Consider the following 14974-nt stretch of genomic DNA (forward strand, 5'->3'; position numbering starts at 1 on the left):
CTTTGCCACTAAGTCCATTCGAGCTCGTCCAGTCGAGCTCGTCTAGTAGAGCTCGCCTCGTCCAGTCGAGCTGGACCAGTCGAGCTCGTCCAATTGAGCTCGCCTCGTCCAGTCGAGCTGGACTGACTTAGTCAGTTCGTCCATTCTCAATGTGACATAAAGCATACTCCACACATCAATTTCTCATTCATTCTAGCTCCTTTTTTTGCAAAATTATAATCGATATTATACCTCATTCCGCAAGGAAGAATAATACGAAAGAGTTAACAAATTCCATTGAGTGGACCCCACTCAAAATTTTGCCTAAACTCAGCAGCTTAATAGACAATAAATACTCAATATTGTCTATTTTCCTCTCCAATATTCCAACATGTACTATTGACTACAAGATAGTGAAATCCTTTCCACTGGCAGCGTGCCCCCGTAGGTGTATTTCACTGAACTGGGTAACCATATCGTGTGTTTTTTTATTTACTGCACTGTTTGTTGTTTATCCATAATCTGTGTTCAAGCAAGTTGTCGGACACATTGTTAATACATTGTGTGCGACATCTTATTTTTGCGACTAATCAGAATTTCAGAAGCGGTGCAAACTAGGCAAGGCATGGCTGATGGAAGTTCGGGCAAGTCTGGGTGATGAGTTGTAGTTTAAATTCGGCTTAGTTCAGATTCAGTCTAGTTTAGTTTTAGTTTCAAGCCCCTTGTTTGGGTTTTATGCCTAGTTTGGTTAGTATTTGGGCGGTTTTGGTATCTTTTTACGATCTAGTCGTCGAGCTAAGTCTTGCTGTCCCTCGTCCAAAAAAAAAAGAAGTTATGCGGAGGGATTAGTATTAAGTATCGTTGTGGAGTTTCACGATGTGTTAAACTCATGGTTAGTTATGTTTGGTTAGATAGTGTTCTAGAGCTACTAATGGTTCAACCTTTGAACTGTGTCGACGGACGAATCAAGTAGAATTTTTGGGCCTTGTAGTGATGTGCGAGAGATCATTTTGGCTGATGCAATTTTGAAATGAATTGCTGGAGTTGATCTCCGTTCTTCTCTTCGCTTTCTCGGGTCTTCGGGACGAAGAGGGATTTTTTATATAAAAAAAAAATTTGAGCTCGAATAAAAAATTATGTAATGATAAAAAGAAAAGGTCTAGACAGCTACACCAGTCCACTTTATCGTCTTCATAATTTCAAGACACACACGTATTACGTATATGAAATTATTAATACACATATTATCATTTTCTATATTATTATATACACACGCACAAATCATTTATTGTCGTCATTTACTATTATTATTTTTTTTTTTTTGATAAAGTCATTTACTATTAATATTATTCGACTCCTCCCAAGAAGAGTTCCATTCCATCCATCCACTCTCTCTCTCTCTCTCTCTCTCTCTCTCTCTCTCTCTCTCTCTCTCTCTCCGTCTATATTTTATTTATTTAATTACTCTCTCCCTGGCTGCCACTCAATACACCACTCAATAGTGTATTTAACTATTTACATACGTACATATACACTACAAAGATTTTTGCTTCTATTCTTTACTTTCTTTTGAATATTTTGAAAAGAAAAAAAAAATAACGAAAAAGAGACCGAGAAAGACTGTGTAGCGGAAACCAGACCCAAAAAAAAAAAAAAAAATCACAAGAGCCTTCATCACCACCAAAGCAAAAAAAAAAAAGTTTGCGTCTTTAATATTATTAAACTATTCATTTGGTTTCCCTACTTTTTGTTTTCAATTCAAAATCAAAGCGCACAGAAAAGAGTCTCAGTTGTTGCTGTTAAGAGAAGAAATCGGAGATCTGTAGAGAGAGCGAGAAAGGAGCGGCGAATCGGAGTCGGAATCGGAATGTCACAGACCATAGAGCCGGCGGTTCTGGACGATATAATAAACAGACTGTTGGAGTTCCGACATGCACGGCCGGCGAAGCAGGTTCAGCTCATGGAGTCCGAGATCCGTCTCCTCTGCTCCGTCGCCAAAGAAATCTTTCTCCGACAGCCCAACCTTCTCGAGCTTGAAGCCCCTATCAAGATCTGCGGTCTCTTTCTCTCTCTTTCTCTTACCTCTTTCCATTTTTGCACTTTCTTTTTATTTCCGTTTAAATTTAGAATTTTTTTACTATATTTTTTTTAGTTGTACACTGTTTTTATTTTGAGCTTTCACCTGTTAAGATGTGTTTAGGTTAGGTTTGGATTAGGGTTATAGTTGAGTGGGAGATTAGAAACTGGGTCTTGTGGATTTAGGGTCTTGTGAGCTATATAGAACAAGTGGGAAATACTAGGCTTGATGTGTCTTGTGACTGTCTCTGTGCTTTTACTTTGTTGGACCTGTGTGTCTTGTGTTATGATGAAATGACAATGCTAGGGTTTGAACATCCATTTATGTGCTTTTAATTTAGGGTTGAGAAAGCTTTTGGGTTTGGTAGCAAAAGAGTGGTATTGGTTAGTAGTCAGTACTTAGTAGATAGATTGATGGTTGAATTTTGTGTTTCAACATGTAATCTTTTGCTTCAGCTGACCCTCTGGGATTTTTGAATTTGATTATTTCGAACTTTGTTTATAATTACTGGATATTAGAATCTACTCGCTACTGATCTGTCCAAGCACTGATTACTCACACCCAGCTGTATGAGTATTTTTTTTTTTGGGAAGAGTTGATGGAGCTATTCGACCGTGATAAACGGTTTTTTATTCATAGTGGGTTTTAGTAATAGAAATTATTCCTTGACATAAAATATTTCTTCGTGTAAAACCTATTCTTTGTACTCATAAAATGTAACATTTTCCGATTATGTGGATGTTCCCTTCATGACCATGCTCGTATTCCATTCCAACATTAGAACTTGCCTTACACTTAATATCATCTCAAAGAGTTGCACCTCATTTCTAGGGAATATGTAACGCATATGGATATTGTATCATATCTCTGAGCGAATGCACGAAGGCACTGAATGTAGAAACGTGAACAATCTCTTTTTGTATAATTTTTTTATTTATTTTTTTTTTATTATTTTTTTTTCCGTATGATAATTGTGCACTTATAGTCGTAGAGAAGAATTAAGAACCTCACTTGCAATTTCAACGTAAACAATAGCCTCAGTTCGTCTGGGCTTGGGTCTGAAATCACATTGGCTTCATTGTTCAGCCGTGATCTTTGCCCCTCATAGACATAATTGGATAGGTTAAGTTAATTTGAGCATGCCATCAAACAAGCATATGAGTGGAAGTTGCTCATAAATTATAATCGCGTTTAATCATGCCGTAATTTGTCTTCCATGTCATCTATTTTCTTAGCACGGACATGAATGAATGATATGTTTATGCAAGGATTTTGTCTTGAGAGAAGCTTCTCGATCAACTCTATACACACTTAGTTGGACGATGTTTTATTTTTATACATTTACGGGTAAAAAGAAGTCAACGATGTTGCAGAAACTCAGATAGTTTCTCATGGAATTTCTCTATATTGTAGACCCATAATTCATCCATTAAAACGATTTCTCTTGTCCTCATTCTTCTCCTTTTTCGGTCCGTCTCAGGTGACATTCACGGGCAGTACTCAGATCTCTTGAGGCTCTTCGAGTACGGAGGTTTCCCTCCGAACTCCAATTACCTTTTCTTGGGAGACTACGTGGACCGCGGAAAGCAGAGCTTGGAAACGATTTGCCTTTTGCTCGCATACAAAATCAAGTACTCCGAAAACTTCTTTCTACTGAGAGGGAACCACGAGTGCGCGTCGATCAACCGCATCTACGGATTCTACGACGAGTGTAAACGCCGGTTCAACGTCAGGCTCTGGAAGACCTTCACCGATTGCTTCAACTGCCTCCCCGTCGCCGCTCTCATAGACGACAAAATACTGTGCATGCACGGCGGTCTCTCTCCCGACCTCGCCAGCTTGGACCAGATCAAGAACTTGCAACGCCCGGCTGATGTTCCTGACGCCGGTCTGCTCTGCGATCTTCTATGGTCCGACCCCTGTAAAGAAGTCAAAGGCTGGGGCATAAACGATCGTGGAGTTTCCTACACTTTTGGTCCCGATAAAATCGCCGAATTCTTGACGAAACACGACATGGATCTCATTTGCCGTGCCCACCAGGTCAGCCGCTGTGAAGTCTCAATTTCTTGCATCCCTCGCCTGTTGGATTTGTAGGAGTGTGTTTGTAGAAAGTTTGAAAAAGTACCCCAAATAAGATGAGTAATTAGAAAATTGCCTCCCGTTTTTAAAACAAAAAGACTAATTACCCTTCAAGTCAAAGTGTAAAAACTGTATGTAAATGGAGTTGAGTGTGTTTGGCTGAGGGTAAAAATAATAATTTTAACAATGAAATGAAGTAAAAATCTTTAGAAACAAATTGAACAAGTATTTTTCAGCAGAAGTTTGAAAAGTAGTTACTAGACCTATAATTTCAATATGTATATATACATAAGATGTTTGTTTGATACAGGTTGTTGAGGATGGGTACGAATTCTTTGCTGATCGGCAGCTCGTTACGATATTTTCTGCTCCTAACTACTGTGGCGAATTTGATAACGCCGGCGCGATGATGAGCGTTGATGATAGTCTAATGTGTTCCTTCCAAATTCTCAAACCATCTGAGAGGAAAACTAGGTTTTGATCAACAATGATTCAGACTACAATACGGATCTCCTCTAGGATTGCTAGTGTAAGTTTCACGCCATTTTCGCCTCTGAATTTTTTTTTTTTTCGTGCAACGAATTGCCATAATTATTATCCATTCTATTCTAATTTAAGTTGCAGTGCATAGTCTGCACAGAGAACACAGAGAAGAGAAGAATGTGTTTGAGTTTCAATGGTATTTACGGGGGTTGCCCACAAGATTCTCATCATTGAAACCATATTTGCATATCTTGACTGCCATATATTCTGTTTCAGGAGGATAAGGAAAGGATAGGACTGGCTTTGAAGCTGTTGAAACACAAAACAGAGTTGCGAATCGGACATCATTGATCATCACCGTAATGCTGTGCCATGGTGAGGAATAAATCGAGAGAGTTTGTTCGAAATTCTGCTGTATAATTAAAAGGAGAGAGAGCCTCGAGGACTTAGTGGCCATTTTTAGAGGAAGTGGTAGAATGAAAATGCCCAAGTTTTACACGCTTAATTATCTCTCAATTATTTAATTATGTAGTACTTTCTCACATAATTTTATGGTGCTTTTGTGGTGTATATACATTTGATTTGTAAATTACTGCATTTCAATGTCCATGATGAAATTCCTTTCGGATGATCGATTGTGCTGGGACACACAATGCCAGGTCAAGTGTGGAGCTTTTCCGATGAAAACTAAAGAGTAAGAATAGAAAGGTCGAAGCCGTGTGCGATCTTAATTAGAAACTTGCGGCTTCATCTTGATTAGGATATTATTATCAAACGGTTCATGCGAGTTGATGAAATGGGTTTTCTTAGGCCTCTCATCTTTTCATGTGAAAGAATTTCACTTCCCGAGTTTTTACGAGTTACAATTTATCACTATATATCACTCTTTTGAAATATAATTATTACTTTGTACTTAAAAAAATATTATAGATCGATTGTAAATCTTAATAGGGTTTAATAGAGTGATGCAGGTAAATAGTCAATTTAAAGTTATGAGTTTGCAAAATAGTCAAAGTTTGTCTTAATTTAGTGAAATAGTCAAAATGTGCATCAATCTGGTTTCAAATTTTTTTAAAGCAAGATTAATTTTTTTTAAAGTGATAAATTACTTATAATAATCGTAAAAAATTGTAATCTTTGCTATCAAAAAAATTTTGAAGACGTAAATTTGGTTACTTTCCTGAAAAGCTGAAATTTTGGTTATTTTACTAATCAATAAATTTTAAATGGCTATTTTTTACAATTTTTCAATCTCTCTTAATAATAACTTTAAAAGTATAGCCGAGTCGTGATATTTTATTGGACAATGGATAATTTTACCTTTGTAAACATGAAACTTTATTTGAAGTTTTTCTTATTGGACATATCTGTTAGTTCTAAAGTATTTTATTTATTTGAGGTGATTTATAGTTTTTCTTTCTTAATTTTTTTTTCATCACTTGTTTTATTCTATTTGTGCTAGGTATATATCTACACTTATACCCTTGTACGAGAAAAAGAATGCAAACAATAAACATAAATGTTAAACTATTGGTATCAGATTTGCACCAAAGATCTCAATAACTAGGATGGAAAACTTGAAAAATGCACATTGAAAATTATGCAAATTCATGATGAAAATTTGAGGTTTATAAATTATGAAATGTCGACAAACGACCTGTTATATGCATGACGAAAATAACGTATTTGCTCAAAATTGAGTTGAAAAAGGATAACGGAGAAAAAGACCACATTATACAACAAAAAACACATGTTCCTAATAATTTTGTGAAAATTTGATGAAATTTTAATCATTGATTCGCACTTGTAAACAAACAAAAAAAACATAAAACAAATATTTATGTTAGATGATTTTTATGATTTCGTGGTCAAATATAAATTTGATATGTATATATATATAATATATATATATATATATATATATATATATATATATATATAATATGGGAAACTGATTTCATTAGTCAAATAAAGGTTTTTCAGTCAGAATGACCTTAACAATAGAAAGAGGGACATCAAATAACCAGATAGTAGAATGATTAAAGGGCAAAGCAAATTTAGCAAGCAAATGCGCTGAGTTATTGTAGTTTCGAGGGCAGTGAGAAATCGAAAAACTCGAGAAACCGTTGCAAAGGTGGTGAATCTCATCAATAAGAAGGCCTAGTTCCGTTGTAGGAGAATCGGTGGCCGAGATGAGTTGAGTGACAGAGAGGCAATCGGAAAATACGAACACATGTTGTAGTTGGAGTCGAGATGATGTGAGAGGCCATGACAACACCTGTGTTTGTGCGAAGTATGGCGCTGAACCCGCAACAGCTCTGTTGGTGGCAAACAATAGCGTCTACGTTGATGAGGATCGTGTCGGCATTGAACTGAGGATATTTGAAGATGTTGCTGGTGTCGGAATGAATCATGAATATGTGATGAACAAAGTTCAAAAAGAAAAATAGCGTGATATTACTTCCTTCGTGTGAGGTTTGCTTTCAATCCTTCAAAAATGACTAAATATCTTTGTTATTTAAGTTTAAAATAATTAAAAAAAAAATTTGCTCGAATAAAAAAGTAATTTATAATTTGGGTTTATACATTATATCCGTAAATGTATGAATGAAAAATTGTAAAAAAAAAAAAAAAAAAATCCAAAAATTGTATTTTGCCCTATGACGACTAATTGGGATTTATTAAGTTGGGGAAGAGGAAAGAGGCGAGAGTCCGTTTTCTTTCTTCGTTGGCCTCAGTCGTCCGAGATATAGAGAGGAAATTGTAGCAAAGAAAGAACGAAAGAAAAGATGTTCTTCCACATAGTGCTGGAGAGGAACATGCAGCTCCATCCCCGCCATTTTGGGCGGAGCCTCCGTGAGAACATCACCTCCAAGCTCATGAAAGACGTCGAAGGCACTTGCAGGTTCTCTTTTCTTCTTCTTCTTAATTTAATGGACAAATTAGGGTTTCGTTAATTGAACCAGATTGACTCTCTCTCTCTCTCAGCGGACGGCACGGTTTCGTGGTGGCGATTACCGGCATCGAGAGCATCGGAAAAGGGCTCATCAGGGACGGCACGGGCTTCGTCACTTTCCCGGTCAAGTATCAGTGCGTCGTGTTCAGACCATTCAAAGGCGAGATCTTGGAAGCTGTTGTCACCATGGTCAACAAGGTATGTGCTTGATTATATTTGCCCCACAACAACAACAGTAAAAAATGTTAGTCTATTCTATGCCTGATGTGATTTTCTCGGAATTTTTGAAGATGGGGTTTTTCGCCGAAGCCGGGCCTGTTCAGATTTTCGTTTCTAACCATGTGAGTTTTGGTTTCATTCTTGTTCCTTTTTTTTTCTTTGTTCTTGAGAATTTGTTTTCAATGGAGGTTACGAAGCTTATATACTTTCTTGATGACTGGTGTTCTTCTAGTTGATACCCGATGATATGGAGTTTCAATCCGGAGATATGCCTAACTACACAACTTCGGATGGATCGGTAAGGTTCATTTTTTTTATTAGCTTGTCAAGAAATTGGATATAAGTATCTGCTTGTATTAACGAACTACTGATTTTTTGCAGGTTAAGATTCAGAAGGATAGTGAAGTGAGGTTGAAGATAATCGGGACTAGAGTCGACGCAACAGAAATCGTAATCCTGCGTTTCTTTCTATCTCTGGCTTTCGTTTAAGACCGAGATCTTAGCCTCCTCACGTACTGTTGTTGTTGTTGTTGTTGTTTTTGTTTCATGTTGCAGTTTTGCATTGGTACCATCAAAGATGATTTCTTGGGTGTGATAAATGATCCCGCTGCAGCGTAGACACAGCGCTTCTTCAGAGGCCATTTCGTGTGATGTTCGAGAGTAGAGAACAGTTGTGAGCTATGTATTGTTGTGTCAACTGCAATGTCTTCTGGTCTCGTCTTATTTAGATTTCATTAACGTGCTCAATGTAGCTTGAAATCCCTGTGCCTTGGTTTTATTTACGTGTACTAATTTTGTGGGTATGGTAGTAATGTTGATATGGTTATAGGTTTAGAGCTCAGACCCTTTGTTTTAAGGGCCAAATACCAATTTTTAGGGTGTTCCTATTATCCTCTCCCTACTTACATGTTTGCTCAACAAAACATTTATTGTCAATTCACACACCCCAAGCCTAGATACATGGCTTCCAAGGCCACAGTTAAACCTCAAGCATGCGCAAATAAAAAGGTTATTGCATATTTGAAGCACTTTCTGGCCATAACTTTCACAAATTTTACTCAATTTTCTGATGGCATTTTAATGTATAAAGATGTAAGACATCTGTATTCATTTGTATACAATACACGTAAAGCTGAGAGAAGACAATTTACATCTTCACAACAAAGGATTTTTTTTTTCTCATGAGCAACGAAGAAATTAAATAGAGTCTAGAAGGCTTTGTTGGAATTGATCTAGGGTTTAAGAAAAAGATTAAACGCTTCGGGAAGCGGCGGAATTTTAAAAAATTTCTTTTCAAGTAAAAACAATTTTTACTAACCTAGACAAAGAAGCAAGTACATGTAATTAAAAATCAATATGAGCTAAGAGTTTACTAACCTTTCTTGAAGCTTGAACTTTGAAGAAGCTTTTGGAAAGTTCGCAACGCTCGTCTCCCCTCGCAGCACGTCTCTCTTTCTTTCCTCGGCACCTCGAGCAACCACGAAAGTTTCTATCACTAAATCACTCGAAAAGAAGGAATCAGTGAGTGGGCACTTTTAAACGCTACGACTTAAGAACGAGTCTCGAAGTCGCAGAGCTAAACACTAGGTCGAGTGAGGACCTAGGTGCCAAGACAAGAAAAAATCGAAAATAAACTAGAGAGAGAGAGAGAGGATTTTCGGCCAACAATGTCTAGAGAGAGAGTCTCTCAATCTCTAACTTGTGTGGGATGAATTATGAGGAATGGGGCTCCTATTTATAGGAGAGGTTTTACCTTCAATAAGGTAGTTTCCTCTTCTATAGAATATCACATATTCATGAGCAAAAATCCTTTATTTCCCATTCCATCTTGGGCGCCCAAGGCTGCCTCCTAGAGGCTTGGATTTGTTTCCTTTTTTGTTCCTTGGCTTGCCCTTTTCTCACTTGGCCGAAATTCCCCATGCATGTGTGGGAAATTTGTTTCCTCTTTTTCTTTTGGCAAGTATCTAAATACATTTATGCACAAAATAAACTCTCCTATTTCTCTATAGGGTAGGCGCCCATAATCTTCTAGAAAAGGCTTCTAGAATTTTCTTCACTTGTTCATGACAACATAAGAAAAGACCCATTTAGAATTTTCAATAAAATTCTTATGAAATGAAATTAATTCACAAGGCCCAATGATCAAGTCATGGCCGAGTGACATTAAGTCATCAAATGAACTTGTCAAAAAATTTATTGACATTCATTTCATCCTTTGTCTCAAAAGACAAAAATACCCTTTTGACTATTTTCGTTCTTGTTTTGACTTAGCTTCCAGTTTAACTATTCCTATCGATGTGATTCGTGACAGTGACCTCATGGACCCAAATGAACAAAGCTTTAGCTAAACACTTGGACTCAAAAGTTCACAAACCTTTTCCAAGTTTAGCTTAATGTCAACTGACTCCACTAAAGAGCTGACACTGAAAATCTCTCGGTTCAAATGAATTTGTTTTCTACTCAAGAATTCGACCTAATTATGATGAGCGGATCCACTGAATATTATCTATGTTTACCCTTCATGAATGTCATCAGCTAGTCGGGATTTACTAAATTACCATTTTACCCTTCTAGCTGTTATTTCCTCAACTCCTTTGTCGCTTGTGAATAAGTTAGAAACAATGTATTGACGAGGAGCTAACAAGTCACATTGTTTCATCCAAAAGAGTCAGGACTCAATTTGGACACTGGCCAGTTCATTTATTCACACTCCAAGGAACAAAGCATGAGGTGACATACATTGCATTTCAGCAATCTTGTACATGAATTCCATATCTATGAGAACTTCACAAAGTTACTCATGACAGACTCACAACTTAGTACTTCACCAATAGGCCTTGTTCGGAATCACATAGTGAGTCCGAACTTTGACTTTCTCAAATGAGAATACTAAGGTGTGAAATGGCATGTCTCATTTCAGGATTAAGGTAAGCATGATGCAATTCATACATAGTGACTTCGAGACATAAGAGGTTAAATGGTTTGTTCTTATATTGTCTCTAGAAGTGCACTGGTCAATTCAGTACCTTCGGAAGATACCTAGAAGAACTATAGAGTCCCCAACTCTCAATGCCTCATAACCAGACATCATAGATTCTTCTAACAATCATACTGAGGTCAATATTCATTTGACCCTAAGATTGCGAATATATTGTTTTAAGCAAACTACGAAGAGTTTGTTCATGCAAATCTACATTTGTCTCTTCGTAAGTTGTTAAGTTTGTTTATGGACTAAAAGACTAAGGTTTTATCATAAAGTTTCAAACAAAGAAAGAATGAATGAACGTTTCAACTTTATTAATGAGTAGATAGGCAATTACAAGCAAGAGTCTTCATGAGACTTTATTACATCAAATGTACAAAATAAAAACTACAACTCTTCTTGTGGGCACCATTGACAACAGGCTTGAACTCACAACCTCACAAGAGTAGTGTGGAATTGTCTCTAGAATAAATTAAGGGTTATATAGGTATATAGCCACGCGGTTATAGAGGTTTTGGTTTTAGTCAACTTTTTGTTAATTTTCTGTTAATAGCCGCAGCAATCTATTTACAGCATATTAAAAGACGTGAATGACCTCAAATAACCCCAGCCAAATTCTTGCCCATTATTTTCAGCCTATTAATTTAAATGGAAAACAAATATTCGGTCATAACTACTCGCACAAATTGAGGGAGGATTTAAAACTCATTAAATACACATAAAACAAAGTGTCTCTCTCTCCCCACTCATTCAGCGTTCAAAGAATTAAAAAAAATGGTGAACGATTTTTTTTTTCATGATCCGATTGATTGGCTCAGTCGACTCAGATCCATCGTCGTCGAGAGCGAGGCCAACAGACGGTTGCTCCAATCCTCCGACGACGCTGAATTTCTAGCCTCGATCGTACTCTGCGGAGATTCCGAGCGCGAGGAAGCTCTTTCGGTCCTCCATAGCCTCCGCCTCTCGGAGGCGGCGATTAGGTCAATGGCGGTCGGATCCATCCAGTATTGTAAATACGATGTTGATTTACAGTTAATACCAATTGTTTCATCATAAATGCATTGTAAATACAAATCATATTTACCTTATATTCGTGTAAATAAATTGGAAAAAAAAAATTCTGGAAATATTTTGGACGTTCTAAAATTATGAATATATGAAAGACAAAAGAATTGTAAAATTCAAAGATTTTTGCGCGGTGATCAAAATAATCCCTGAAATGAAAACAAATAATATCAATAAATGAAGAATATGTTTACAGATTTTATCCATAATGAATTGCCACGAAAATATAAACTAATTAGCTAAAGTCAACGCTGAAAATTTCCAAATATACGTTAACAATCTTTCCAAATTGGTTAGATTCAAAATTAAAAAAAAAACTGCCTAATTCAATTAACGTGCGTAATAAATAAGGGCAACGATGTAAAAATAATTCTATTAATAAGATTTCACGTAAGCAAGATAGTTATTTACGAAAAATTAACAAAAAGTTGGTTAAAACCAAATTACTAGTGTTTAAGATGATTACGTAACAAATTATTTGATAAATTAATTACTCGTAAATAAATAAGTAAGAATGATCAACTATATTTTTAACATTTCAAAACGTAAAAATGTCTTTTATTGTTAAATCTTATATGACTTTTTTTATATACATGTACTTGAATGTTTTTTAAAAAGCTTGTTATTCAATTTTTAATCACCAACATTGTTAAGGTTGGTTGATTGGTACTAGGTTAAGAAAATGTTACTGATACATGAATTAGCAGTTGTCACTTGTCACAGCATAGAAGACCCTAGATTGATATGGCAAAGATACTGCATTTTTTCCCACACAATTGTCTAGTTTAAATTAAAAGTTGTGGCGATAAGTATTTTACATCACATTCCATGTCACATAAGCTTCCAAGCAAGTTTTTGCAGTTTCAATCGCGCGCCTCAAAAAAAACCTCTGCGTAACAAAAGAGAGAAAAATTATCTTCAGGATTATTAGTTCCCACTGCACGGGACGAGGAACACTGAAGAACCAAAACTCCCGTTTTTTGGTTCTTACGAACAATAACGACATTCTCTAATGTGATGTGGGTTTTCCCTGTTTCTCAGACGCTGAAACCACTTGTTTTCACCGCTCGTTTCAACTCCAACTCTGCTCGGAGCTCATCGAACCCACCGACCAGTTCAGATAAATTCACGCCTTTAGTCTTTGGTACGAAGAAAAGAGACAAGAACAATCTGATTCAGTCTCTTTGCAAACAAGGCAATCTCAGGCAAGCCCTTCAGCTTCTTCCTCACGAGCCCATTCCCACTCAACACACCTACGAGCTCTTAATCCATTGTTGCGTCAACCTAGTCTCTCTCTCCGATGGTTACGAGGTTCATCGTCATCTTGTCGACGATGGGTCGGACAAAGACCCGTTCTTGGCGACGAAACTCATCAATATGTACGTGGAATTGGGTTCTGTAGACGACGCACTCAAGGTGTTTGATAAATGTCCTGACAGAACTATTTATGTTTGGAACGCGATTTTTCGGGCGCTCGCACTGGCGGGTCGCGGGGGAGAAGTGTTTGAGCTTTACCGGAGGATGAACCGAACAGGGACTGAGTCCGATAGGTTCACTTACACGTATGTACTCAAGGCTTGCGTCGCCACGGAGAGCTCGGTCTCGCTGCTCGAGAAGGGCAAGGAGATTCACGCTCATGTTCTTCGCCGCGGATTCGAGGGATACGTCCATATCATGACCACTTTGGTGGACATGTACGCAAGGTTCGGGATCGTTTCGTACGCGGGTTTCGTGTTCCGAGAAATGCCCACGAAGAACGTGGTGTCTTGGAGCGCGATGATCGCTTGCTACGCCAAGAACGAGAGGCCGTTCGAGGCTCTGGAGCTTTTCCGCGAGATGATACGCGAACCCCAGTACTACTCGACCCCCAATTCGGTGACGATGGTCAGCGTTCTTCAAGCCTGCGCGTCTCTCGTTGCTCTCGAGCAAGGGAAACTCGTCCACGGGTATATCCTCAGAAGAGGCCTCGACTCGATATTGCCGGTCATGAGTACTCTCGTCGCCATGTACTCGAGGTGCGGTCAGCTCGAAACCGCCCAGCTCGTTTTCGACCGAATGGAAAAGCGCGACGTCGTCTCGTGGAACTCCTTGATCTCGAGCTACGGGATTCACGGGCACGGTGAAAAAGCCATCCGAATCTTCCGAGACATGATAGCTCACGGAGTTTCGCCGAATCGGGTCTCCTTCATCGGCGTCCTGAACGCTTGCAGCCACGCGGGTCTCGTCGCCGAAGGGAAAGCTCTGTTCGACTCGATGGCGAGGGAACACGGAGTCTCTCCCACCGTGGAGCACTACGCGTGCCTCGTCGATCTCCTCGGCCGGGCCAACCGGCTCGACGAGGCCGCGAGGGTCGTGGACGAGATGCGGATCGAGCCGGGCCCGAAAGTCTGGGGCGCGCTTCTGGGCTCGTGTCGGATCCACCGCAACGCCGAGCTCGCCGAGAGAGCCTGCAAGAGGCTCTTCGAGCTCGAGCCTCGCAACGCGGGGAATTACGTCCTCTTGGCCGATATCTACGCCGAGGCGAAGATGGACGAGGAAGTGAAGCGGGTCAAGAAGCTTCTGGAAGCTCGGAAGCTGAACAAGGTCCCGGGTCGGAGCTGGGTCGAGGTCGGGAAGAGGATACATTCGTTCACGTCGGTGGACAATGAGTTCAACCCTCAGTTGGAGGAGGTCCACGCTCTGTTGGAGAAGCTCTCGGAGGAGATGAAGGAGAAGAAGGGTTACGTGCCTCGGGCCGGGATCGTTCTGTACGATCTCGAAGAGAAAGAGAAGGAGCGCGTTTTGCTTGGCCACAGCGAGAAACTGGCCGTCGCGTTCGGGCTCATCAACACGGGCCGAGGAGAGACCATTCGGATATCCAAGAACTTGAGGCTGTGCGAGGACTGTCACTCGGTCACCAAGTTCGTATCCGAGTTCGCCGACAGAGAGATTGTGGTTCGGGACGTGAATCGGATCCACCGGTTTCGAAATGGGGTTTGCTCTTGTGGGGATTACTGGTAGTAGCTAGATTGCATCTTCATTTTGCCAAAAAAGTGTTCATGTTTTGTGTCACAGAAACTTGATATGTTATATACTTGACAAAACTTATTGACGAGTTTTTTTTAGCACTCATGTTTGACTCTTTTCTTCAGCC

The 14974-nt window shown here is 39.0% G+C and overlaps 3 protein-coding genes across 5 annotated transcripts; all 3 read left to right on the forward strand.

The window, feature by feature from the left end:
* The first annotated feature begins 1426 nt into the window (after positions 1-1426).
* TOPP2 (type one serine/threonine protein phosphatase 2) lies at positions 1427-5246 on the forward strand. Of its 3 annotated transcripts, none has more exons than XR_016302032.1 (5): positions 1427-2036; positions 3537-4096; positions 4446-4664; positions 4754-4814; positions 4895-5246. XR_016302032.1 is itself a non-coding variant. In XM_089630308.1 (4 exons), the coding sequence occupies exons 1-3, from the start codon at positions 1847-1849 to the stop codon at positions 4614-4616; spliced, it is 921 nt and encodes a 306-aa protein (XP_089486434.1). In that variant the 5' UTR covers positions 1431-1846; the 3' UTR covers positions 4617-4664; positions 4895-5246. The 3 variants fall into 3 exon arrangements, 1 of the variants encoding a protein (XP_089486434.1); XR_016302033.1 differs by having other exon boundaries at positions 4760-4814; XM_089630308.1 differs by lacking the exon at positions 4754-4814 and having other exon boundaries at positions 1431-2036.
* Positions 5247-7284: 2038 nt separating this feature from the next.
* NRPB7 (DNA-directed RNA polymerase II) lies at positions 7285-8743 on the forward strand. Its single transcript, XM_089629820.1, has 6 exons — positions 7285-7523; positions 7607-7772; positions 7865-7915; positions 8026-8091; positions 8175-8243; positions 8349-8743. The coding sequence occupies exons 1-6, from the start codon at positions 7408-7410 to the stop codon at positions 8409-8411; spliced, it is 531 nt and encodes a 176-aa protein (XP_089485946.1). The 5' UTR covers positions 7285-7407; the 3' UTR covers positions 8412-8743.
* Positions 8744-12579: 3836 nt separating this feature from the next.
* Positions 12580-14950, forward strand: CRR2 (Tetratricopeptide repeat (TPR)-like superfamily protein). Its single transcript, XM_089629849.1, has one exon. It carries the CDS (start codon positions 12859-12861, stop codon positions 14839-14841), a length of 1983 nt encoding a protein of 660 aa, XP_089485975.1. The 5' UTR covers positions 12580-12858; the 3' UTR covers positions 14842-14950.
* The last annotated feature ends 24 nt before the right edge of the window (positions 14951-14974 follow it).

This window comes from Urtica dioica, chromosome 11, assembly GCF_054948205.1.
Source record: "Urtica dioica subsp. dioica isolate 48M chromosome 11, U.dioica_male_clone48M_v1_H2, whole genome shotgun sequence".
In the NCBI taxonomy this organism is placed as follows: domain Eukaryota; kingdom Viridiplantae; phylum Streptophyta; class Magnoliopsida; order Rosales; family Urticaceae; genus Urtica; species Urtica dioica.

Coding starts and splice junctions, on each gene's coding strand:
- CRR2 (XM_089629849.1), top strand. CDS start 12,859: ATGTGGGTTTTCCCTGTTTCTCAGACGCTGAAACCACTTGTTTTCACC.
- NRPB7 (XM_089629820.1), top strand. CDS start 7,408: ATGTTCTTCCACATAGTGCTGGAGAGGAACATGCAGCTCCATCCCCGC. Junction 7,773..7,864: donor TTGTCACCATGGTCAACAAG/GTATGTGCTTGA, acceptor GAATTTTTGAAG/ATGGGGTTTTTCGCCGAAGC. Junction 8,092..8,174: donor ACACAACTTCGGATGGATCG/GTAAGGTTCATT, acceptor GATTTTTTGCAG/GTTAAGATTCAGAAGGATAG.
- TOPP2 (XM_089630308.1), top strand. CDS start 1,847: ATGTCACAGACCATAGAGCCGGCGGTTCTGGACGATATAATAAACAGA. Junction 2,037..3,536: donor AGCCCCTATCAAGATCTGCG/GTCTCTTTCTCT, acceptor GGTCCGTCTCAG/GTGACATTCACGGGCAGTAC. Junction 4,097..4,445: donor TCATTTGCCGTGCCCACCAG/GTCAGCCGCTGT, acceptor TGTTTGATACAG/GTTGTTGAGGATGGGTACGA.